Source organism: Lissotriton helveticus, chromosome 2_1, assembly GCF_964261635.1.
Source record: "Lissotriton helveticus chromosome 2_1, aLisHel1.1, whole genome shotgun sequence".
NCBI lineage: Eukaryota > Metazoa > Chordata > Amphibia > Caudata > Salamandridae > Lissotriton > Lissotriton helveticus.
The window spans coordinates 965481079-965507647 of NC_136059.1; the positions used below are offsets into that span (position 1 = coordinate 965481079).

Here is a 26569-nt window from a genome sequence, read left to right on the forward strand (position 1 = left end):
CAGATACTAATAACTGTCAAGACAGATTCCTGAACAAAATCCAGGGGTTCAAATTGACAAGGCCAGACCCTAGATATTCCCAAAGACAACACCCAGGGATAATTACCACGTACAGTGTGGGCAAGCTCTGCCTTCAATGGCTACAAACATCCACACTGGCAGAAATTAAGCAACACCTGACTTTACTTACTGATGGTGCTGACTTGCGTGATTTCATTATGGGACCGCGCAAACAGCGTCAAAAACGCTTCATAGCAGCCTCTGTATATGCAGCTTATAACGAAGCCTGGAAAATAACTCAAATTGAAACGTCAGAGAGAATACGGGAAATTGACCGTATTAATTTGGAAAAATCACTTTCTGTAGTGGACAATGGGTTAATGACTCTGTCCTCCAGAATATACTCTTTGGACAGCATTGTGTCTTCAGCAATCGACATAATATCGCAAGACTTACTGTTGTTACAACACGGTCAGTCCCAATTGCGTTCTATTGTACAACTTGGCTGGACGTTACAAAATCTGCGTTCAGGCTATGTGCCTTGGCGTTTAATCAACACAACGTCACTATTCAATATCTTTAACCTCACTGATAAACAAATCAGTATGGCACAGAAGGGTGCTGATTATACAATCCTGAGCATTGAGAAACTCGAGAGATTACCATTGACAATGTCAGAACGACCTGTCAGTGAATGGATAATACATGGGATAATTAATATTCCAATATCTACTTTGAGGTTTCAATACTGCCAAAAATATATACAGGCTGGCATGTACGAAAAATTGGGTAAAGGGTACATTAAGTCAACATGGAACTTGCCCTATTCACATGCTTGTGTCAGTAATAAAGGCCGGAAAGTGTTTCTTAGTGGCAATAATTGTGCCATGTCACTAAGCGGTACACTTCTGTGTAATGGTATTAGTTTACACGGAGCCTGTGAAGGGTCCTCGAATAACCTTTCATGTCACCAGCTAGGCACACCTGCGACACAAATAGAACCATTCTTTAGGAGACTATCGAACGGGAGTTACATTATAATTGTAGACCGCAGATGTTGTAGTTTGGTGCCCGGAATACCTTATCTCATAAGTACGACTGCGAAGGTCATGTGCTGTGAACGAGTATTGTTCCCCAGCGCAATGCCAGACAGGGAGGCAAGGTTATGGCCGAATTTGAAAATTGCTTCCATTCGAGTTGATACTTTAAGCAGAATGAAAACAGTGCTCCTTCAGACGCCGACCAGGCTCACGTCATCAAAAGAAACGTATGATCTCCAAGTTGCAAGGACAACGGCAGAGATTCATTCATTGTTATCAACTAATTCCCCCATACATTTCGCAGAAATCCTGAACGAAATCTTAAATATTTCTGATACCAGTGGAGTCTCAAATGTATTTAAGACAGTGTTTTCGGGGGCTTTAACACCATTTAAAGCCATTCTGGGTATTTTTCCGGACTTTGTCCATTCCATCTTTGGTGGACTTCCTCTCCTTTTGGGACTAGTGGCAGGAATCCTATTTTTGATTCTGTTATTTCGCTATGGCAAACCGTGTCACAGACAAAACACCTGCGACAAGGGAAGAAACAATCCTAGCCAATGGATACCGGGACCGGATATCTAAAATCCTTGGACTGTCCCGGCTTAGAGACCTGAACATGACTTGGTTTCTTTCATTTAGACCAATGTGGCAAAGCTGTGTTTTACCTGTATTAAGGTGCTTGCTATGCGGAGAAGAATGCGTGTTGGACACCTGTCTGACGCTACAATCGGATGCGCCAATGGATGCAGAAACTTTGTTGGGTCCGGTCACGGCTCATGCATTGTGCTGTCCCCAGCGGCTACCAATCCTGATGACGGCATTCGTGGAGACTTCACCACTACGATTGAGGGGTAGTGAGGTTCAAGATGAAAGCAGCATCGATCAGGTACGACCTTCTGTCAGCTATGCTGATCGAAACATCAATAAAGGCAATCATGCTCATGAATGCATGGTAACATCTTTTTCCGAGTTAGTGGAACTCTCACAGGAAGCTGTTGACAGCTTTTTCGACAGTCTAAATAATATGATGTTCTCACCAGAGCAGAAATAATGACTTTTGAGCAAGCTAGCACACGGCGTTCCCATCACCCTGAATTTGGCCTTCAACTTTAATGATAAAGTAACATGAACAATTTTTCTCTCCAGCATGGACAGCAGATTTTTTCACAATCCCCAAAATATTTTTTTACAATTTTTCGGGACACTTATCTTCTGCTTAAAGTAGAAACTATTCTTAAGAGAACTAAAATTCTATTTTAGGAACTTTAGAGACATTAGCTGCCCTCTGACATGTTCATGGATATTTATTTTGTGATGAAATGGTCTCGCATTTTTTCTTCTGTATTAAGAGCCATTTCATGTGTAATTTTCATATTTTATTAATAATGATGTATGAATATGCGTAATTTATTTAGCATTGTTATACTGCTTGAGAGCATATAATGCATATATATATCTTTTCGTATATTTCATGTTTTCAAAATGCATATGGATGTATTTTGGGGTGGTACGGTATACACGTGCTCTACTAGTATATTTACTATGCCTAGATCTTGTAAATATGGACATAGTCTGCGTGGAGTGGGTGTAATGTATTCCTATAGGTTCTGTATCGATCCCCCTATTCCTGACCCTGTTCTGGTTAATAATTAACTAGCAGCCATCCCACGGTGCAAAAACCGTTATCTGATTACGCCACACCACGGCACAGAAACGTGTTATCTGATTAGGTCATAACGCATGCCATCTAATTAGACAAACGCTATTCCTCCAGCCCCTGATAAGGCATACGGAGTTCCCAAAACAAATCAAACCTATGACAACCTGGGAAAATCCCTACGGCCATTGTTTTGATTTCACAGAGAACTTCAGTAAAGAATGTGCTAACGACCAGTTCGTATGACATCCTTATTGACGTATCTATGTCCATCCTTACGTCAATCTCGGCACCTTACAGGTATAAATATTACCGACATTGCCTTAAGCAAACACACGCGGTGGTGACGAGATCGGAGCAGCGAGACTTGCCGAAGAGGCCAGCACAGAGCGGACCCCGCTGGCGCTGCCCCGCCTTCCTGACGCGCTGAGAACGAGACGCTGCTTTTCTCCTGCCGAGAAATCCAGCTCCGGCGCTTCCAAGCAGCCCTCGCAGGCAGCTGGAATATCAAGACCAGAGACGAGAGATACCAGCCCTCAACCATTCTAGATCTCAGGTACAGAACTGAATAACCCCTTGCAGAGAATTCTTGAGTCAGTCACTTGGCAAAACAAACTTAACTTAAACTGCTACTTATCTACTCCCGCCCACGTATTAGGCTTAGGTCAGGTACACTGGGGTAGGCGTGGTTAGAAGCACCAGTTAAGTACGATTAGTCAAATGTATATATGTATGTATCTATTTTATCAGTTTTAAATATCATATGGCTTAGAAACCATATCAATGCTTCTGCAGTATTATTTTATACTTCTGCTTTTATTGTATGCACTTTACTTAACCATAAGTATCGCAATAATATCGATTCATTTCTCTTTTACGAGAAAAGAGACTGATCAATAAATAACATCTTTTATTGAACACGCCCGTCTCTTCCTTTTCTCTACAATCTGGTGAAACTAAGAATGCACTGAACTGACTGAGTAAAATAAGTTGTCTTTTGTTTTCACACGACTCTAGAGATACACTCTTGATTAGGGGAGAGCAAAGTTGTCATGTTCTATGGTTGTCAGAAACTAAATCCCTTCTTGTCTATCCAGGGAGGTTAAACTCCTCCTTGCCTATTCGAGAAAGTTTCTAGTGAACTCTGAGCTAGCTGGCAAACCCAAAACTTTAAGTCTAATATCGTCAGTAGAAGACCTAGTTAACCTCCGTCCTAGGTCTATACTATTGAAGGTATTATTCCAATGCGCAGAGCCTATTGGGATAATAGGAACTACACTACAAGATTGGATACTGAGGTACCCTTGTCAGTCCCTAGTATATGGTGCGCATGTACCCAGGGCATAGGTACCCCAGGGGCCTCCCATGGGCTGAAGCATGTATTATGCCACCCATGAGAGGCCATGGAAAACTGAACTACAGGCCTGCTATTGCAGCCTGTATAAGTTGGTGCATGCACCCCTTAGTTAAGATATAGGTTTACTATATCTAAGGGTCACTGAACTTAAAACCTATAAGTCACCCCTAGAGTAGGCCTTTTCAATCCTGAGGGCAGGGTGCTTGGTTCTAAGTGAGAGGGTGCCCCTACATAAGCAGGACACCCCTGCAGTCTATGGAGTCCATTCTCACTGTTTGTCGGTGAAGCAGCCATATACTCTATATAGAGGGGCATTACACGACCACGTGATGATCAACTCTAAAACGGCTGAAACAAACCCGACGTGTTTGGTGCAAACATGTTGGAATCACCTCAGAAGTGAGCAGTGTGAGGTCCCTGGTGTTCCCGGTACCAGCCTTCTAGCTCCAGACAGCACAAAATGGTTGCTGCCGACCAGATACACATTTCTGCCCTCCTGCTGCTGAGCCAAGCTCGAGCAGGGGAAGGCAGAACAGTAGGCATCCTGTCATGGGGAGGTGTGACCACCTCCAAGACAGGATTTAGGGGCATATGTATGAAAACATAGTTTTGTGAGTCCTTAATAGCGATATTTTGAAAATCTCTATTAAGGACTCGCAAAATGCAATTTATGTAGGAATCGCAATAAAAATTCAGATTTCTACATATTCCTTAATTGCCACTCGCAAATTGTTAATCGCAATTTAGGAATACCTTCCCCTTCATTCCTAGGGGCCTAGAGGCCCATAGGAATGAATGGGAAAACATTCGCAATTTGCGAGTACGCATTAGGCACTCACAAATTGCTAATGCAATTTCAAGGGTGCAAGGATGTCAAAAGGACACCCTGTTGCACCCCTGAAATATGTACGTGTGCACATGTGGTGGACATATCCCTAAGGGCATGTATGTGCGCCACATGGCACATTCGAAAATGCAAAAAAGTGAATTTGTCAAAGAAATCGCAAATTACCACCAACCTGAAGTTGGTGGTAATTTGCGATTTCTTAAGCCACAATCGCACAACTTCGGTGCTTCCTACATTGCATTTAAGGAATCGCAATTTGAGATTCCTTAAATGCAATGGCAAAATAGGGAATCGCAAATTTTGAGATTCCCTATTTTGTGATTGCCTTATGGGATGATACATCCCAAAAGGCCTTTTCCCATTCGCAAATGGGCCGATTCTGAGAATTGGCCCGTTTGCGAATGGGAAAAGGGTTTGATACATAAGCCCCTATGTGTATTAGGGCTGGGTGGGTGTGCTTGCAACTGACTGAAAGTCTGCATGAGGGGCTCATTTGGTGTCCCTGTGAATAGTCCAGCTCAAACCGCCCTGGGAGCCATTAACTCCCACTCTGGCGCGAAACTGGACAAAGGACATGCAAGTAACCTCCCCCCTGTCCAGACCCTCCCCTGAATCTTTCCAACCCTTTCCCATGAGTACTTAAGGGCTTACCTGGCTGTAGGATCTTAGATTCATCATGGACAAGATTCTGAACCTGAAACCACAGCACTTCGACCATCTGGGCACTCTGGACTTCGCTGGACTTCGTTTGGGTCTGACTTCGTCTCCCTCTCAGTCTGCTACATTGTCTGTGCACCATACAGGATCCGTGTAGGACCTGTGGGGTATCCAAGACATCCGAAGATAATCTCCCTTGGATTGAAGGAGTCACTCCCCTGCATTTGCAAGCACCGCAACACTGCTGACCGGTCTGCTGATCGCAAACTCCTACGGACTCCGAAAGGCTCAACAACACAGGAGGTGGGTCTTTATATCCCTCGAGGTCCGAGCTGTCCTCTCACAAAGTTTGAGGCCAGAATCCCTCGTGGGGGCTGCAATACTTGAACCCCTATGCACTGTGTACTTTTGCAAGTGCATATGCTTGGTGGCGATCCAGCCTCTGGGACCACTTCCTCCAAAAAACTTCAACCACCTCACACTGTGTGCTCCGTGGCCTGTTGTTTTGTGAAGCTGCTTGAGGTCCTCTCGCGACTGCTGTGCCTCTGGCCTGTGGTCCAATTGAGGGTCAACTTTGCTTTTCATGGGTTCCCCTGTTTTCTCCAGGCCTGCGATGACTCCCCTGTGTGTGGTGAGTCTCCTGGACCTTGCTGGTTTGAACCGTACACTCCCTTGACCTTCTGCATGGGTTGCTATTGCCAAGGCTTGTTGGTGCTCCTGCCGGACACCGACCCCTCAGCACTCGACATCCTTCGTGGGACAGCTTGCATGCAGCCCCTGGTCATCCTCAACGTCGCCTGGCCCCTGCAGCTGAAGACTCAAGGTCACCATCAACTATACTGCAGCACCCGACATAAGTGGGCATCCGTCTACTGAGGCCCTGGTCATTCTCAAGTGACCCAGACTATGTCCCCTCTGCTTTCAGGTACCCTTCAACAAGAATCCATGTTTGGATTTCAATGGACACTTATCTTTCTTCCAGCTGCGGCTCTTCTTCGAAGTCCTCCATTGAGTTTGATGGTGGTTTCCGACGCCACTTCAGACCTATGCACGCGCTTCTCTGGGCTAGGTAATTCAGGTACTTCAGTATCCACTGTTGTGGTGGTTCTCTAACCTCTGTCTTCCACTGGTTTTCTTCGTAGTCCACTCCAACCACGGCTTTCACTCAGATTTGTACGGAGCACACAGTTGTGTTCTCACACTGCACATGTCTTCCGTGGGGTCCCTATCTACTCACCTTTGGTGGTTCCATGGGGTTCCAGCGATTCTACATAGTCTCGACAGTGTCTTGACCAGAGTCGTGGTTCTCATATCACTTTCTTAGTATATGGTCTGGCCCCCCCGGGGCCAACTGTGTATTAATGCTATTTACTGTTATTTCTTTGCTGAAGTATTGTGTGCTTTGTGTCTGTCTCGGTGTAGGAGATAGTGAAACGTACTAGATAAGTGTTATTTAATAAATACATATTTTTATTTAATCTATACTATAAGATTTCTTTCTGGCAAAACAAGCTGCTTAACACCCCTTTAAGACTAAGCCTGAAGGCTGCTCTCCACAGCTACCACTTGGATAGCTTTCTAAGGTTGTCTGAGACCTCATACATTATCATAAGGGTTGTTTGGACTGGCGCAAGTGGCCCACTTTAACTAGAGGACATCATATACCAGGTCAACTTCTCACACACTCCTAATAATGCTTATATTCATAATTTTAATAATCACAGCCATAGTCCTAATATTTACACTTTTTATTGTGTACATTAACGGAATTTTTCTTAATACTTGATTGATAGATTTTCTTATGACTCAAGTTGGCAATACCCATTTTATCAATATCTGAGAGATGAAATGTTGAGTAGCCCCTCCCTTGAGCGACCACCTCACTGCATGTCATTACAGACACAGCTTTCATTCGTGGGTCTTAGTGTGGAAACCTAAAGCATTTTGAGTGTTGCAGCCTTGGTTTGATTCCATTGAACTAATTAGACTAACAGACCTGAATGCAATGGCATGCAGGTGAAAGGTTCAGGACTAGAAGCAGTGTCCGTAGTGACATGGAGTGATGGAAGCAGTGTCCGTAGTGACATGGAGTGAGTTGCATAGACTGGAGGATCGCCAATTCCCATTTGTTGGTTTGCAAAATACAGTCTGATGCTCCACATTTCGAAGACTCCTTCGGCAACACTAACAAGGTATATCCTAAGCGATCCTCTTTGTTCCTTTTGCACTTTACATCCATTAGACCGTTTACATAAAACAAAGTGTATGACACTGGGGAAGAGCCTTAACTCTCCAGATTTCATTCCAGCTAGTGGCAAGCAATTTGTTTATGGAAGATTAGGAGTAGGAAGAACATATATAATTTAAAGACTGAGCTCCCTCTAGAGCTCTAGTTACAAGAACTCTCCTTTTACCAATCTCTAGAAATGAAGCTGAATCTTGTACCCCCTCTCCTGACGCAGGAATCCCAGCCAAACATCTACGATGACTACAACGCATCCAAAACGCCTCCGCCCGACTGATCGTCAACATCCCCCGCCGCAGCTACATCACCCCCCACCTAAGAGACCTACACTGGCTCCCCGTCGACAAGAGGATCACCTTCAAGCTCCTCACCCACGCACACAAAGCACTCCACAACGCCGGACCAGCCTACCTTAACTGCAGACTCAGCTTCTACACCCCCACCCGCCAGCTCCGCTCCGCCAGCCTCGCCCTTGCCGCTGTCCCCCGCATCCAATGAACGACCTCTGGCGGCAGATCCTTCTCCTACCTCGGGCCAAGACCTGAAACACCCTAACCTACCCACATACAGCAGACCCAAGACCTACTCGCCTTCAGAAGACTCCTCAAGACCTGGCTCTTCGAGCAGTAGCAGCACCCCCCTCCCCTCAGCGCCTTGAGACCCTCACGGGTAAGTAGCGCGCTCTACAAGTACATTGATTGATTGATTGATTGATTGATTGATTGAATGATACAAACATATTCTTATCAGGCAACAAGCCCTTGCAATGTATAGGGAGTACTGTATACATCATTTGAGATGTGCAGTTTTGTATTTGAGATTGTGCATGAATAATGATCCATTAAAAAAGCCAAAATAACTAGGTCAACGGTTACCTATGGCACCTATACAGTGCCAATAAATGTACCACATAATGTATTTTCAAAGGGATAAACAATGAAGAAATACAGTTTAAATGTAATGCTGTGTGACCAAAAAGGAAAGCAGCTTGATTTCTTCGCATGTGGCTTCTGCAGTGCTCTCTTTCTGCAGCCGCTTGTGGCCTGCCAAGCTTTTGTAGAGGACCACAGGTGGTGTCACATAGGAGCTGAGGCTATCCGCTAGGGAGGGAGCCTGGACAAGATGGTTCTGTCCTCCTTGCCTCACTCCACAGTTTCTGCATTTATGGGAGTGTGGCAGTTCTTCCACGTCGTCTCTTACCCCAGACCCTTCATACTCTGCAGCTTGCTCAACTGTGTTTGGCAAATACAGGCTCTGATATTTAGGGGGCCATGCTACTGTTGAATTGTGATTTATAATGTGTCCAGTAGTGGAAGTCGGTGACTACGAAGGGCCAGACTTCCATACCATTTCCCCATCTTTCTTCACTGATACTGGCATAGAGTAGTAATTTTAATTTATCCTTGTATTTATTGGTTTTCTTTGTTTTCTGATCTGGCTCAACAGAGCATCTGTTGCCAGACAATTATGTGATCATCACTAGAGAGGGGATTTGGCTCCGCCCACATGTTGGGAGCCAGGAGTACATCTTTTGATTGGGTAGAAACTGTGTGCTTCCACAAAAAAGCACTTACCCTCCACCAGCTGTGAACATTTTATTTATCCAGCTGGCTGAGCTTGAACTTTTAGGGCTACACATATGACATTGTAATGCTGTAAATATGTCTTCAGTCACTAGAATTGTTGTGTTTTTCACTGGCAGCAGCATGGATGGGAGAAGGAGAGTCATTAACGTACATGGATTATTATGTCTGCATGACAGCGCACCTTTCATCTGACTTTTTAAACTACACCAGTTCTTTGCTTCTGCACAAATACATACCCATTCCCGTGCTCTTTACTTGTATTGCTTTACATTGCCACACAACATTCTTTTAAAGACAGACCTATTTAGCATTGCCAATGCTTGTGTTTTTGTATTTTGTTTAAAACGAGCCACATTAGAAACGTACCTGAAATACAATTTTCATCCACCAATTTTTAAAGAATCACAAGCTAAAAAAAAATCACTGTTTCGATCCATAACCTATCAAATTCATGGTTACCGCATAGTCGGGCCGGACGGGCCGTAGTGGGCATCGGGCATTTCCTGGGAAGGGTGGGGGTCGTTTTTTCAGTGGTGCTGCAATATCAGCTCCCTGTAACAAAAACAGCAGTGCTTCACACTTGCACACCTCATGGGGGGTGGGCTAACCCTACAAAATTGCCAGGGCTTCTTTCGGTTCCCAGTCCGGTCCTGCACATAGCAAGCATTGGCATGGCCACCCTCCTGGGCCTTCTCTTAGCTCCCTGTAGTGCATCTGCACACAGGACCATACACAGAGCTCCATCTATCTGCAACAACCCCCTTGCCTTAAGTTGTCCGCTGTACCTATCATCCTCCTGAGATGACGGATGTCACAGGTACCTGGTCGGGAAAGTATTTGGCGTTATTAGCGCTTATTTCTACAACAGGCCTGGGAGCTCGTGCTGATTAGTTTAATAGGTGATTATTCCATTTTTGGCTACCCATATGGAATAAATCATGTTTTGATGGTGGCTAATGAGCCTTTCATTTGCATGGCAGTGCTGTAGCTCACACAAAGGCCTCTAATGAAGAGGCAACGGATTGTGCCTGGGGTCACCATCTTGCCAGCTCAACCACTGCTCTCTGCAATCAGGCGCGTGTTGAGGCGGTGATTAAGCCTCGGCTATTGTTTATTCCTCCATTTTTTAGATAAAGGGATGGCGAAGGGATTTTTTACTGAGTGGAATGAACAGATTTTTTGGCTACTTTACTATTTAAGCGTTCTGGACGACTTCTTGGCAATGCAAAAATGTTGCCCTTACATGTGTTCTTATATATACACTGTTGATTTACCGGTAGCACATCCACTTTGTACAATCCAAGTCTGTTAAAAATATACGATAAAGCGGAGATCGTGATTTTTCAGCAGCCTGGCCCTGCTTTGTACACTGTGGTAGGGCCTGCTCTCCCTACCTTCTTTCCAAGTTTGTCGCAAATTCCATAGAGCCCAGTTAAGAAGTGCATCTTCTGCACGAAATGACATCATGACACATAAAGTGCCCATTCTCACTTCACAGAAAACTGTTTCGAGAAACGTGTCACTTTAGAAAGCGGGATTCATGCGCATTTGCTATTGCAATTATTGGGAGACAGGACAAACTGTGAGGCGGTACTCATCAGCATTTAAACAACAAAGAAACAAGACAATTGCTACAATTTCCCTTTTTTCTGTGAGTTTTTTTTTTTTTAACCATGATTTCAATGTCTAATTCTCTTCGTATGGGTTCCAGGCAGCGCCCTCATTTTTTCTGAGTTCTGTATTCTGACTCCTGCGAAATGTTTGTGTCAAGCTGCAGGAAGAGTTGTCCTGTGGAGCTCTGGGCTTGCAGTGTGTATGCTGGCTGCTTGTTTTAATAAATGTGGGTTGGAAATGGTCCTCTGTAAAGTTCCTGTTTATCACATAAATTATGGGCTTGTCCATGATATTGATCTGCACTTTACCCGATAGTTGAGAATGATGGTGCCGGGTGGTGAGCCGCGGCGCAATCCTCTGATGATCCCCTTGGTGCTGTTTTTGGGGACTGGCACAAAAGGGAAAAGATGGTTTGGATGCTGGTTTATTGTAGCAGGATCAGATTTTTGAGTGTTTCTGATGTGTGCTTTGTTTTTCCAAATATGCCATTGCAAAATGTTATTTTAACAATAAGACTGCTGTGTCTAGAGAGATGATTTCAGTAGCATGAGTGTCCATTTTTATAAACTTAGGGCCAGATGTAGGTCGCCAATTACCGGTCGGTAACGGCCGATTTCGGCCGTTACCGACCGTTAATTGGTTTTCGAGATGTAGGGGCAAATATTTTACAGATTCAGTAAATTTACCGAAACAGTAAATTTACCGAATCTGTAAAATACCGAATCGGTAATTTTACCTATTCAGTAAAACCCAGATGTAGGTAGCACTATTGACAGTGCTACAGGCCTTCAGAATTCGGTATTTACCACCCAATCCAATTGGGTGGTAAAATACCGAATACAGGTGTGCATGCACATCTGTGCATGCACACCTGTGCCATGTGACACACAGACATGCCCTTAGGGCATGTCTGTGTGCCACATGGCACACATGCCTGTATTTGGGGTGCTAGAGGGTGTCAAAGTGACACCTCCTGCACCCTTGCTGTAATCGGTATTTACCGAATCTGTAAATACCGATTTGGTAATGCCCATTGATTCCTATGGGCTTCAATGCCCATAGGAATCAATGGGAATTACCGATTCGGTATTTACAGAATCGGTAAATACTGAATCTTAACGATTCGGTATTTACCGATTCAGAAATACCTACATCTCCCCCCCTCTATTTTACCACTTCTTAAATACCGAATCGGTATGATTCGGTATTTAAGAAGTGGTAAAATAAAATTACCTACATCTGGCCCTTAGTGTCTTTGTTGATGAAATGGCCTTATTTTTCTGGTTCTTCCTCATGCAGACACACTTGATCACACACACATCCATTCACACAGCCATACACCCGCACACATGCACAGAGACACGCTCACATGCAGACACACAAATGCATTCTTACACAGACATCCACAGTCACAGCTTTGACTCCTCCCAGTTTCTTATGCATGCTCATGTAACTTGGTCACACCTATAAATGCAGCATAGCACCCTGCAGAAGAATGATGTACCAGTATGGAAGGAAAGTGGTCACCCAGAGACACGAACAAAGATGCAGTACACATTACCCACTACATGGACTATTTCTTGATAGTTCAACACATTTACTTTCTTTCAATATATCTCCTCCAGCAAGAGTCCTGTGGAAACTGCGTCTGTAGTTGCAATTTGGTAGATTTGCAAAATCACAACCCCAGAGATCACCAAAGGGTTTTTTACAATATACAAACGTCCTTTTATGCGCCCAGAGACCACTGCTTTCTCCCCCCAATCTCTTCCCATACTAGAAATATCTGTGATGCTCATTGAAACAGGCTGGTTTTGGGAATGCAAACGTAGAGACGGAGGTCTTCTGTCCCTTGCAGGCCTCCATCCCTGCATTAACAGCCAATCACTGGGGTAGCACATAATGACCTGTTAACTATTATTCATTAGGCAGATCATTTTGCGACCTCCTGTCGCAAATTGAACACTACTTCACTAACAAGGTGGTGTGCAAACCGCACACCCTGGTTTGTAGACAGGTATTAGGATATCAAGCCCAACATATCTGGAAAAGATACTTCTGAAGCCATTTTTCGGTTACAAATTGTTTCCAGCTAGTGCTTCTCTCTAGCAGCAGAGGTTCTTCAAAACTGGGAAACATTGAAATACAACTCACGTAACATCTATGCATGTAAAACAGTGGCACATATAAAGCATCAACACAAAGGCTTATTTGAAAGTTATTTTCTATATCAAAGTGTTTATTAAAATGGCAATTTACATATTGCAATATTGAACACGCAGTTCTGTCAATCTAGACTATGATTGTAGATTTGATGCTTGAAAGCAAAAATTGAGATATGACAAGTTTAATTTTCTACACTGGTAGAAAGCTCACTTCTGTACTTTGTTTTCACAGTTTGAGGGCTGCAAGAAAGCCTTTTCCAGGCTTGAAAACCTCAAGATACATTTAAGAAGCCACACGGGAGAAAAACCATACCTCTGTCAGCAACCAGGTTGTCAAAAGGCTTTCAGCAACTCCAGCGACCGGGCGAAGCATCAACGGACACACCAAGACACTGTACGTATCTACTGGGGGTATGTTGGGAGCCATTTATTGTCACTAATTCGGACCTATCTTAGGTACCTAAGAAGCTTACATGTTTGCCTGTGTATTACATATCTAATCACTTTCCTAAAAGGAAAACCTGAGTGTACTACAACCAGTGTCAAGTGTATTTGATAATATAAGGCCCGATGGACAAAGATGTATGCGCGCATGAGTCTAATTTAGGCATGGGAACAGCATACTTTCTATTTGCAAATTTACCAAACTTGAATTTGAATACCTAATTTGATTTTCTCACACTTGATATTGTCAAGTTTGACATAATTTCAAATTAGAGTAACTATTGTCACAAGGTGATCTATAAATTTTTGGTTCAGAAAGGTGAAAAACAGCATAAGGTGGTAGGCACCCACAAACTCACAAATTTGTGTGTATTCGTGAAACATTTGCAGGCTATTTCTCAGCCTAAAAACAGTTGCAGGTCTGCTGCTCTCAAAGGCTGGAGTAAAACAGTTTTCTTTATGATGGGGAAAAAGTGAATTCCCACCAAAATGGGCGAGGATATGAGGGAAGGCGTTTCTCCATGGAGAAAAATATTTTCCCTGTGGAGAAATAAAAAATTCTCCAAATCCAATTGTACTTGTGTGGCACATTGAAGCACCCTGGATACATTTACATAAGTGTACATGGCTGCACAAGAGAGCAACATGGAATTCACAATCATAGATCATCCATACTCTCAGAATGATCAAAACAATTCTTCCCTAAATTCCTGCAAAAACCAAAAAAACAGTATCACCACTTTAATAACATCTAAATTATGCTACTGCAATGGCCTTTACATGAAGCTTCAGAAAAAAACATATTAACAGACTTCAGACTGTACAAAATGCTTCAGCCAGAATGATACTAGAATTTTCTGAGACTCATCTTCCAGTGGTGCACTCCTAGCCGACCCCTGTGCTCCTTGGGCGCCAGAACTCTCACAACCCCCAGATTCAGTTAGTCTAACTGTGGTGGATGAATTTTATCACCAGTACAACTTAACTCTGGAACAGTCCTACTCCCCATATCAGAGCCATTCCCTACATGCTTTCCTTCAGGAAAGAACTCAAAACATGGCTTTTTAATAATTAGGGCATTCAGTTCGTGCTCCGGTACAGTTAGCGTCAAGACACTCCAGGGTATATGTGCAGTTTACACATTTTAATAATATAACAAAGGATTCTAGAACACTTGCTGTTAACCTGAAACTGTTGTAGCTTCCATGAAGGCACCCTGGTGTTATCTGTGAATTCCCCAGTAGTTGGAAAGGGCACTCCCATCGCTCAGCAATGAAGCAAGATCTTTTTTCACAATGCAATCTGGCCCCAAATCGCAAGCATCAAGCAACAGAATTACCAGCAGCGAGCTTACTCGGGTGTAGGGGACTCAATCAATCTGATGTGAATTCGTAAGAAGCAAGTATTAGAATTACTGGTGTAGGCTTACTTCAGTAGGGATCAATAATGTAGCATGCCAAAAACCAAGAGGATCACAAAGCACACCATTACTCATATACAGAGAAGCCTGTAAGCTTGGTATGACATGCCAGGAATCAAAGAATAGACTGACTGGTAAGGGACTGACTCAAGTATAGGTAGTCATTCCATAGGACATGTCACTTGAAGATATAAGCTGAAGAATCAACAGTGACAGGTTTACTGAAATAAAGGAGAGTCAATCAATCTGGCATGTAATACCAAGATTCAGGTAAGAGAATAATTAATGAGGAATGTCTCCAATATAGATGGGGCTAATCAGTGTGGCATGACGATAAACAGACATAATATCGAGTACAAAATATAGGGGCCGATTATGATGGCGGACGGACCTGAGTCCGTCCGCCACCATAGAGTAGGAGGGAACCTCCGCATGGCCTGCGGAGTTCCCTCCTGTGCAATTAGGATGTGACCGCCACCCTGGCGGTCACATCCTCTATTTTTACCATTGCGGCGGGTGCAGCTTCAAGCTGCATCCGCCGCAATGGTGAAAATGCATTCATTGCATTTGTATGCAGAAAGCGGCAGGCACTGTGCGGTGCCTGCAGATTTCTGTATACAAATGCAGGGGGGTACCATAGGTACCCCCCATGTGCACCCACCCCTCCACTTCACTGCGGGGGCCCGCAACGGGCCCCCGCAGTGAAGTTACACATGCTTTTCCATGGCGGAAAACCCGCCGCGGAAAAGCATTTTTTTCAGCCCATCCTCATATGGCTGACGGTGTCTGAGAGACACCGTCACCATATTAGAGCTTTTCTGCCGCGGTTGTAAGCCAACCGCGGCGGAAAAGCTGCGGACGGAAACCAGGACCCACTAGCCATCCTAATGTGGCGGTGGGTCTTTGGTGGGTCCGCTGCGGTTTTCCCGCATCCCCCGGGCCGGCGGTGGCTTCTGCCGGCCCGGAGGATGCTGGAAAACCGCGATTGTAATGGGCCCCATAGTCTGGACAAAATATCGAATGGACAGAATATAGTCATCAAATATATAGTTTTGAAGGTAAGTAATGTAATATCGAATGTTAAAAATATAGTAAGTTAAAATATTGAAGTATATAATATAGGTTATAAAAATTATCGAATTTTTAATAATATCGAATTTTTTATAGTGTTTGTTATGTTATTATATGTGTGAAAAGTGTGTATTTATGTTATAATTAATTTTAATTAATGAATTTAGTTTATTTATTTTTTGCGTAATTTAATTCTGTAGCGGGTTGTGGGTGTATAGGGGAATAGGGTGGGAAGTAATTTAATTATAATTAATTAAATATGTAAATTTATATATTGGTATTCATTTTTAATTAATTGTTAATTAATTTATATTTGGTAAATAATTACATTTTAATTGGCAAATAATTTTAATTAATTGATTAATTGCTAATTAGGTTAATTTTTCTAATTTATTTTCTGTAGCGGGTTGTGGGTTTATAGGGGGATTGGGTGGGAAGTAATTTATTTATAATTAATTAAATATGTAAAAATATTTATTGGTATTTATTAATTATTTTTTTATGGGTAATTAATAAAATTTTAATTGCCAATTAATTTTATTTATTGATTAATTGCTAATTATGTTAATTTTACTAATTTATTTTCTGTAGTGGGTTGTGATTTTATAGGGGAATAGGGTGGGAAGTAATTTAGTCATAATTAATTAAATAATTCAATTTATTTAATTGTATTTAATTAGAATTAATTGTTAATTAATTTTTAATTGTTAATTAATTAATTGTTAATTTGTAATTAATTTGAATAGGTAACTAATAGTAAAAATTAATAGTAATTTGTAATTTTAATTGATTAATTATTATATTATATTAAATTGGTAATTACTTTTCATTAATTTTTTATAGATATTAATTAATATTTTTTTAAATAATATGAGAAGTATTTACTTTCCCTACTGTTGCACTCTCTGGAGTGGGGATAGTAATTTTAACCCCTATGCTATCCAATGTTTCCCTACTGTTGCACTCTTTGGAGTGGGAATAGTAATTTTAACCCCTACGCTATCCAACGCTTTCCCTACTGTTGCACTCTTTGGAGTGGGAATAGTAATTTTTACCCCTACGCTATCCAACACTTTCCCTACTGTTGCACCCACTGGAGTGGGAATAGTAATTGTTACCTCTACGCTATCCAACGCTTTCCCTACTGTTGCACTCACTGGAGTGGGAATAGTAATTTTTACCCCTACGCTATCCAACGTTTTCCCTACTGTTGCAGTCATTGGAGTGGGAATAGTAATTTTTACCCCTACGCTATCCAACGCTTTCCCTACTGTTGCACCCACTGGAGTGGGAATAGTAATTGTTACCTCTACGCTATCCAACGCTTTCCCTACTGTTGCACTCACTGGAGTGGGAATAGTCATTTTTAACCCTACGCTATCCAACGCTTTTCCTTCTGTTGCACCCACTGGAGTGGGAATAGTAATTTTTAACTCTAAGCTATCCAACGCTTTCCCTACTGTTGCACTCTTTAGAGTGGGAATAGTAATTTTTACCCCTACGCTATCCAACGCTTTCCCTACTGTTGCACCCATTGGAGTGGAAATAGTAATTTTTACCCCTACGCTATCCAACGCTTTCCCTACTGTTGCACTCACTGGAGTGGGAATAGTAATTTTTACCCCTACGCTATCCATCGCTTTCCCTACTGTTGCACTCTTTGGAGTGGGAATAGTAATTTTTACCTCTACGCTATCCAACGCTTTCCCTACTGTTGCACTCTTTGGAGTGGGAATAGTAATTTTCACCCCTACGCTATCCAACGCTTTCCCTACTGTTGCACTGTTTGGAGTGGGAATAGTAATTTTTACCCCTACGCTATCCAACGTTTTCCCTACTGTTGCACTCTTTGGAGTTGGAATAGTAATTTTTACCCCTACGCTATCCAACGCTTTCCCTACTGTTGCACCCACCGGAGTGGGAATAGTAATTGTTATCCCTACGCTATCCAACGCATTCCCTACTGTTGCATTCTTTGGAGTGGGAATAGTAATTTTTACCCCTACGCTATCCAACGCTTTCCCTACTGTTGCACTCTTTGGAGTTGGAATAGTAATTTTTACCTCTACGCTATCCAACCCTTTCCCCACTGTTGCACCCACTGGAGTGGGAATAGTAATTTTTACCCCTACGCTATCCAACGCTTTCCCTACTGTTGCACTCACTTGAGTGGGAATAGTAATTTTTACCCCCTACGCTATCCAACGCTTTCCCTACTGTTGCACTCTCTGGAGTGGGAATAGTAATTTTTACACTTCCGCTATCTTACGCTAATAATATTGATTATTATTTAATTATATTATGTTACTATATATATACGTTTTAACAAATATGATTGTAAAAAAATTTTTATAACTTTAATTAATTATTTAATTATTATAAGGTAATATAAGTATTTTTAAGTATATTTTAGTAATTAATTTTTAATATTAATTCAATGTAACATTGTTTTTTAATAAAGTCGATATTTTTATAAACTATATTTTTGTAAACGATATTTTGTACTCGATAGTTTTGTACTTACCTGTTTGTAGATACAAAGTCGATATTCTGTCTGTCGATATTTTGTCAACGATATTTTTGATACTCGATATTATGCCCATCGATATTATGTCAGTGATCCTGGTATGACATGCCGAAAGACAGTTTGCTTTTTTTTTGCCGACTGACAGCACCTAATAAATGTGAGGTAATTAAGAGTGCACAGTAAGGGCAGTGACACCTTATAAGCAGCCGCAGTCTGTACAGGTAACAGCGGAGGGGTTGGTGGGGCCGGGTTGAGGGGATTCCGACAGATGATGCAGAGGGAAAATTAAATAAATAATTAATTTTCCCTCGTTATCATCCGTAGGAATCCCCCCCACTCTGCCCCACCTTCCCACCGCTTTTACCTGCACAGACCGCGGCTGCTTACAAGCATTTTAGGGCTCTCCTTCCATGGAGTAAATAATAATAAATGAGCACCTCCTGCTGCTCCTTTCTTATTCTTTGCATTCCTTAAAAATAATTTGGGGGGTATCCCAACCCCACCGGGCACTCTTAAACTGTAAAATAACTTTGGGGCCTCTGAGCCCCAGGCCCCTGTCACTGGTGTCGGGGTAGTGCCTAGCTCTTGCGGGCAGAAGGAATTAGACCAGGGGCAGCCCCTGCTGTGATAGCAAGCACCTCCATCTTGTCAGGGTTTACTTTCAGTGAATTGTTGGTCATCCAATTCATAGTTAGCCGCAGAATATTTTGCACATTGGACTATGCCTGTGAGGAGCTGTCAATCCGCATGATTAACTGCGTGTCGTCGGCATAGTTGAACACCTGACATTCCATTTTTGCCAGTGCTTCTACCAATGACTGACGATAGATATTAAAAATACATTCCCCCAGTTGTACCCTTTGTGACTGGTCCTTCAGGAAGGATGCAATCCTTTGGAAGACCACTCCAGTCACTCCCAGCCGCCGAACACGGGCCAAAAGCGGAGCATGGTTCACTGTATGCAAATCAGTCTTGACCCTGTGCCTAATGTGAACAATCCAGCCCGAACTGCCAAGCCATGTGTTCCCTGGACCGGAAACAAGCATCTTGGAACCGGTTTCGGGCTAACAGCCCTCATCAGCCAGGTTAGCTTGAATCCAGTGGCGCAGTGAGCAACGGACCCATATCTGGCATACCCTGCCAACTTAGGGCAAACAAAGCAAAGACAAGGAGAAGATGGACGGAGCGCTGAAACTTTTCAGACACTCACCACCAGTCACAGATCTGACGGTGGTTTGCAAAATCTGTCTCAAGTGTCGAGGCACATATCACCTTGCAGATGAGCATATTCGGTGAGCAGTTTTAATAGAAGCAAAAACATGGCATTTACCAGTCACTAGTGTTGAACCGCTGTAGAATAAAAAGCCTTTTTAGGGGCTCACTGCTGCAGGGGTTCACCCTTATCAGTCCACTGGTCCTTAAACCAACAAGATAGAGATAGGCACATAGGCTGGAATATAAAAACAATGTTTAATAATCACTCATGAGTGGGACTACATCGACACAGCACCCTCGGGTACTGTATGAGATAGTACAAGGAGTACAGAAAACAGGGGTCTTTTACATCCTTTGTTGCAGTATCAGCATGAGACCAAGGGGAGGTACTGGCACATACACGAATAGGTATTGACTAACATGGGCATACAAATATGTCTTGGTCAGCAAAGTGGGAGGGGAGACATTTCAGTTTGCATCAGTTAAAACAGCCTAACAGTTACATACTAAGACAGGTGCATTCTGGCAGCTACAAATGTTTCTGAGAATGCGCAAGATTCTGGCTCAGTACTGAAGGAGTTATTTATAGTTGATGACTCAAGCGAAATACAGGAGCAGGCAACAGTGAAGACGGGGGAAGCTTATGGCGAGCACATGGCTGACTAAAATGGATGCCACAAACAAAATGGCTTCAGCTTATGCTACCGATAATTTCTGCAGTTTCCACACCACAGTAGCCCGAACTTCTAAATTTTACACTTCCTTAGAATTTCTTCAACTTTGTGTGCTTCAAAATATCCCTAAAATGTGCTGTTATTATTCAAGGTATATTTGTGTCTCTTTCACCTTTCTTTTTTTTTTTTTTTTTTTTTTAAAACCTTTATTGAAAAAGTAAAGAGATACATGCGCAGGCCCACAACCACCATGGCCGGCCGCAAAGACAGTAAATAGGAACAGGAGAAACGCAGGTCGATCAACAATCATGATGTGCAGAAATACTGCAGACGTGGCTGTTAGGTCCGCAACCGAGGAGAGGAGGTTTTCATTTTAAAATATAAGAGAAGAGTAGGGGCTGCAACAACAAGGACGTCACACCTTACAGGAGAAACACATAAAGGAGACGAGGGGGGACGTACCCCATGTACTGTCGGAGACAGGCTATGACTCCAGCAACTATTAAATCTAGGCGGCCGCGGCGGCCGAACTGGACAGCAGGCGACACTACAGATAGCAACATTGCTGAGTATCATCCCAGAAAACCCACCCCCCAAGGACAGAAAGATAGAGACATGTTGAGACGCCAGCAAAAAAAAGTGTAAGACCAAGAGACAGCCAACCCTACTAAAGAGGAAAAGACCCTCCCAAAGCCGGAAAAGAGCAATAGGGACCATAGAACAAAACAAACTAAAATAACAAACCACCCCCGTACCCGCCACCCTGCACCCCTGTAATGGCTACGGCCTAACCCACTAACAGCGTGCCTGTCGCCCCGGAACTGCCCCACAGAAGGGAAAAAGTGAAAGAAAGGGAGGAGGAGAGAAACACTCAAAATGGCGGAATCTATAACTACAATGAAAGCAATGAGAAGCGGAGAGGAGCCCTCCACCAGTCCCCCGGCATCACCCTCCCGCAAGTTCTATAACAGCACAGGGTGTAGAGTCCAATAACAAGAACCATTACTATCAAACAATTTTCAAGGCACATAGTCGGCATACTGCGCTATCAGGTAAATCAGCACGTCGCATATCCATATCGGTCATCGGCTAGGGACTACCAGTCTATAGTAGGCACCGTTCATCCCTGTCCCGTCTTATCTGTTCTGCCAATGCGCACCAAAGTATCAGTGCCCAATCCAATCTGTACGGGGAGTCGAAGTGCCCAGGCGGGCGTGAGCAGCAGCACAGGAGCGTCGATTTGATGCAACCAGACATCGGCCAGACCCCTCTCACGTCGTTCCAGTGACCCCGGCCCGGCCCGAAAACACACCCTCCACCTGATATACAGCAGAGCAGGGCCGGGGAGAAAAGTCTCAATGTCCAACCACAGCTGGAGCGGCCTCCGGGTCATGGGAAGCACGGCTTGGGGCGAACACACCCGTCGCAATTCCAAACCAAGGTCTACACGTCGTCCCAGGCATTCAAGATCATCAACAAGGGAAGTCCCGGGAATAGGGTTTTCAAGCCCGCCAGCGTCGCTTAGTGCTGCCATCTTGTTACAGCCGGGCATTGAATGAGGCATATCACTGTATACCCGTTGACCAGCCGTTCTCGAGTGCCCCAGTGCAAACACGATCTCATCCACCTTACTACCCAGGATTCGGGCAGATTGCACCAAGTCGTAACGCAGGGCAACAATAGCAGCCATAAGACCGCCATAGTGCAGGTCTCTTCCAAGTCCCCCCTCGATCGAGTCTCCCTTCTCCATACATCCACGATCACTTTGTGGCTCAGTCTCCTCGAGGCTGCACTCCGTCTTGCCCGTTGTGTTCACGGGCAGGGCCACCCTGATTCGGGGCCAATTTGCAGGCAGAGGGGCATCGGGCATCTTTTTACCGCCCTCGTGGCTGCCAAAACCAATATAGTGCAAGAAACAACTGTCGATGAGAGAGCAGGCCCTGCTCGGTATTAAGTGAGCAAAAATCCGGGAGCCGCCCGCCGGTAGCGGGACAATGCGCAAGCAGTTTCCCAGAGGTGAACAATCAAGGCTCCTACGATCGTGCAATTCACACCAAGCACATTGTCAGGCACGCCTTGAATTCGCACCCGTAGCCGACAGGATATGCGGTTCGGAAATCGGCCGTTCCTCGTCACACATGACCCGACCGGCACCTCTCGGTCGCTGGCGCCCGCTGTTATTCATTTGGTGACCAGCCTCACTATCTACTCGAGGCTCCGGTCTCAGGGCTGCTGCGGGCCGCGAACTGTAGCTGTATGTTTCTCCCAAGTTAAAGCAGGCGCAAGCCTCAGGATTTCGCCGTAGGTAGTCGGAGGTGTTCATCACCACAAGTACGCCGTTTCAGTACAGGATTACAGGCAGGATGTGAGCTCGGGAGGAGATGGTCTTCGGAGCCGAGGGACTAGGCGGCCGTCCCGGTCGCCATCTTGGCTCCTCCCCCTCTTTCACCTTTCTTAATGATTGAAATTGCATTGTTTATTTTCCTTGATACCCATCACTTCTAAAAAGAAGCCTTGTGCACAGTCCCTACTGGAATATTGAGCTTTGGCATCTTTTGGAAGTCATTGTTTTATCTTTGTGTGACTCCCAAAGCCTGGCTTTGGGGGGACATTTATGTGCACCTAATTGTTCACTGTGTGAAGGCTGAGGATTGAAATTACCACTAAAGTAGAGCTGAAAGTGATCAAGAAAATGTTATGTTAGTGTCACGCTGTGTAAACGTTTAATTGTGTACCATGTTGGAAAAGAAATGAGCAGGAAATTAACAGAGATACTAAGATAACCCATGAGTGGTGTGAGTAGCTCACACAGTCTGCTTTGTAACTCGCAAACCAGGATTTATAAAGAGAAAGACGTATCTACAAAGTCTGGGAGAACTGCTCATACTTGAGTTGAGCCCCAAAGGTTGCTCAGAAAGTGGGACAGCTTCCTTGCCTTGATTTCTTCATATAAATAGATTTTATTTTAAACCTATCAACAGGGTATCACCCTGCTTATTTATCTGTGAATATCTAAAAGATGGTGTTTTGTTGCGAGTTTTCCAGTGGTGTTGAGGGACCGACCAACTATTTGGCCTTTCCAATGGAAAAAGAAACGCCTTAGCAGATAATTACCCAGTGTTCCCATTCATCTGCATGCAAGCTTTTCTGTTGTAATAAAGAGGGTATTTAAACCATTAGGGTTTCATTGAAATGTTATTTTCAGTTATTTAACAATAAATCCAATGACGACTGCCATACCACAAACGTTTCCTTTGTCACATTTTAAACACATTTCTTCTCTAGGTGCTGGCGATGCACCACCCCTGAATGTGACGTGTACATTTTAAGGGACTGCACAATGCTTTCCCATTACTGGTGGCAGGTCTGTGACCTTGTAAAGGGTGAAGTAGGGGTGTCCTTGTTGCTGACAAATAGATTGGCCTTACTACTTTCAACAGCCTTACTGGTAGCGAGAATTGAGATTTGCCGCCACTGGAAATCCGCTACACCACGTTCCTACCGTACGTGACAATCAGACATGCAAATAATGGTGACTTAGGCAAATACCATATACAAACTTAACAGCCGGATGCGGAAATTTGAGGACACCTTCCTTCATATGTAAACATCCTGGAAGGGCCCGCCTCCAACATCCATACTGTGCTCATGATGCGGAGAGGCCTGGCCCCCGCACTCCTGGACTATAATGAACATCCCAGTCCAGTTAATACTTCTAGATGAGAGGGAAGAAATGCCCCCTAGACCCCCCCCCGTCACATTTCCTTCCTCAATAGACCACGGTTACTGGCATACGTTGTTGGAGCAGTGGCTTAACAAACCTTGTGGGGGCATCCCTGCAAAGTACATTCCGGACCCATGCAGGAGCTCTCAGGCCACCCTGTGCACACTGCCGGAGGGGGCCCCCTGGAGCGCGGGGGGCCCCAGCGCTAAGGGGCTGTCGGGGGTAATGTTATGCCACAGTAGAGGAAATAGGCACAACTTTAGCTCACACACTTCTCCATTGAATCACATACCTAGGGATCTGGCCGTTCCCATGAAAGTACAGTGGGAAGACTACAACGGGAAGAGGGGTAGGTGGAGACATGATTAGGAGGATTACACCTTCCATATACGCATATGTTACCTCATCGTGTGGCCTTTACCCAAACTCTTTCTCTAACACCTTATCCTCCAAATTTTCCTACCCTCAAGAGGGTCTTCTTCTTATTGATTGTTTTTTGTTTAATCACTCTGATCCGCCTGCAACTTCTCCCTTCATCTCACATCAGAAGCTTCTTTTTTTTCTTTTTCACCTATGTTTTGCAACATGCATATATTTTTGTATAGTATTGCCTTTATATCTTTCAAATGGTGTAACTAGAAGAAAATACAATAAAGAATAGAAACATATATTAAAAAAAATCTTCCCTTCTGTGCTGATAGTATTTGGACTTCTGAATCATGCTTAGAAGATTACATTTCATTTTTTATATTGCTTTTGTTTTGTTCATGCAAATAACCAGTGTTCATTTTACACAACTGAGACATATTATATCTTTGACCTTGGAAAGATAAAATCAATGAATCAGCTCAAACTGCATTAAGACTGAGACCTGAAAGTTATACACAAATCTAACATATTTGAGTTTCAAGAGTTCAACTCACTGAGCCACCAGGTAACATACCAAAGGCAGGGATGGACTTTGAGTTGTACATAAGTACCAACGTATTAATACAACTAAACAAACACTTTGATTTACTGTGAACGCCCCATCACCAATTGTGCAGACAGCATCTTTCCCATCACAATCAACATCCAGAAAAAAACGTACAAAAAGGCCAACTGGTACACTTAAGAAACCAGAAGAGCTAAATGGGACAGCAAACAGTTGGAGAGAAGATGGCGCACCAGCAAGGACACCTCCAACAGAGCAGTCTTCAAGATTTCCCTCAACCTCTATCACCATCTGCTGAGGGCAACAAAGAAAACAGACCTTGCTGCATGCATTGAAACCGGCGCCAACAACACAGAGAAACTTTTCAACACCATTAAGGAATTCTCCAACCCGGCTGCCAGCCAGAACAACTTTGTACCCTCACAAGAGCTGTGCGACAATCTCGCCCATACCTTCCACAACTAGATCACAACCATATACAGAAAGTTCGAACCCCAACCCACACCTACAGAATTCCTCAACAAATGCGCCATCGCCGTAACTGACGCGAACCACACACTGACCACCTGGAACATCCTCTCCACCAAGAACACCACTTCCACCCAGAAATCCATGCACTCTGGAGCTTCCACAGACCTATGCCCGCACCACATCTTCAACCTCAGAAAAGAAACGGATCAGCCAGGAACTCACCACCTTACTCTCTACACCTCTTTTACCACTGCAACATTTCCCAATGCCTGGAAACACGTTGAAGTCAGGCCACTACTCAAAACGCTCTCTTTAGATTTCAGCGAACTCAAAAACTACTGGCCAATGTCCCTGCTCCCATTCCCAGCGAATGTACTGGAATAGATCATCAACAATCAACTTGTGACACTCCTGGAGCAGAAACAGCAACTCAACGCCTCCCAATCTGTCTTCCACAGCAATCACAGCACCAAAATCACCCTGATCACAGCCACTAATGACATCCGAACAGCAGCTTTGATCCTCCTTAACCTCACAGCAGCCTTTGAAATTAAATCCCACCACATGCTGATCAAAAGACTCCACCACATTCACATCCAAGGGGACGCTCTCAGATGGATCACCTCTTTCCTTACCGGAAGAACCCAGAGGATCCACTTCCCACCTATCACCTCTGAACTCAAGGAAATCACCTGCAGTGTCCCCCAGGGCTTATATCTCAGACCCACGCTCTTCAACGCATATATGACCCCACTGACCAACATTGTCATATCCCATGGTATCAACTTCATTTCCTACGCAGATGACACCTAACTCATCCTCTCACTCACCAACGATCCCACCAGAACCAACTACCACAGATGCATGACAAACATCACCAACTAGATGAAGAAAAACTGCTTGCAGCTGAACACAGAC

At 43.8% G+C, this 26569-nt stretch overlaps 1 protein-coding gene across 1 annotated transcript in view; it reads left to right on the forward strand.

Annotated features, from left to right (window-relative positions):
• Positions 1-26569, forward strand: part of GLIS3 (GLIS family zinc finger 3) — a 1035169-nt gene that overhangs the window by 746147 nt on the left and 262453 nt on the right. The window contains exon 5 of the mRNA XM_078677400.1: positions 13404-13565. Within this exon, the coding sequence (XP_078533526.1) occupies positions 13404-13565 (162 nt within the window). The remainder of the gene's footprint in view (positions 1-13403; positions 13566-26569) is intronic.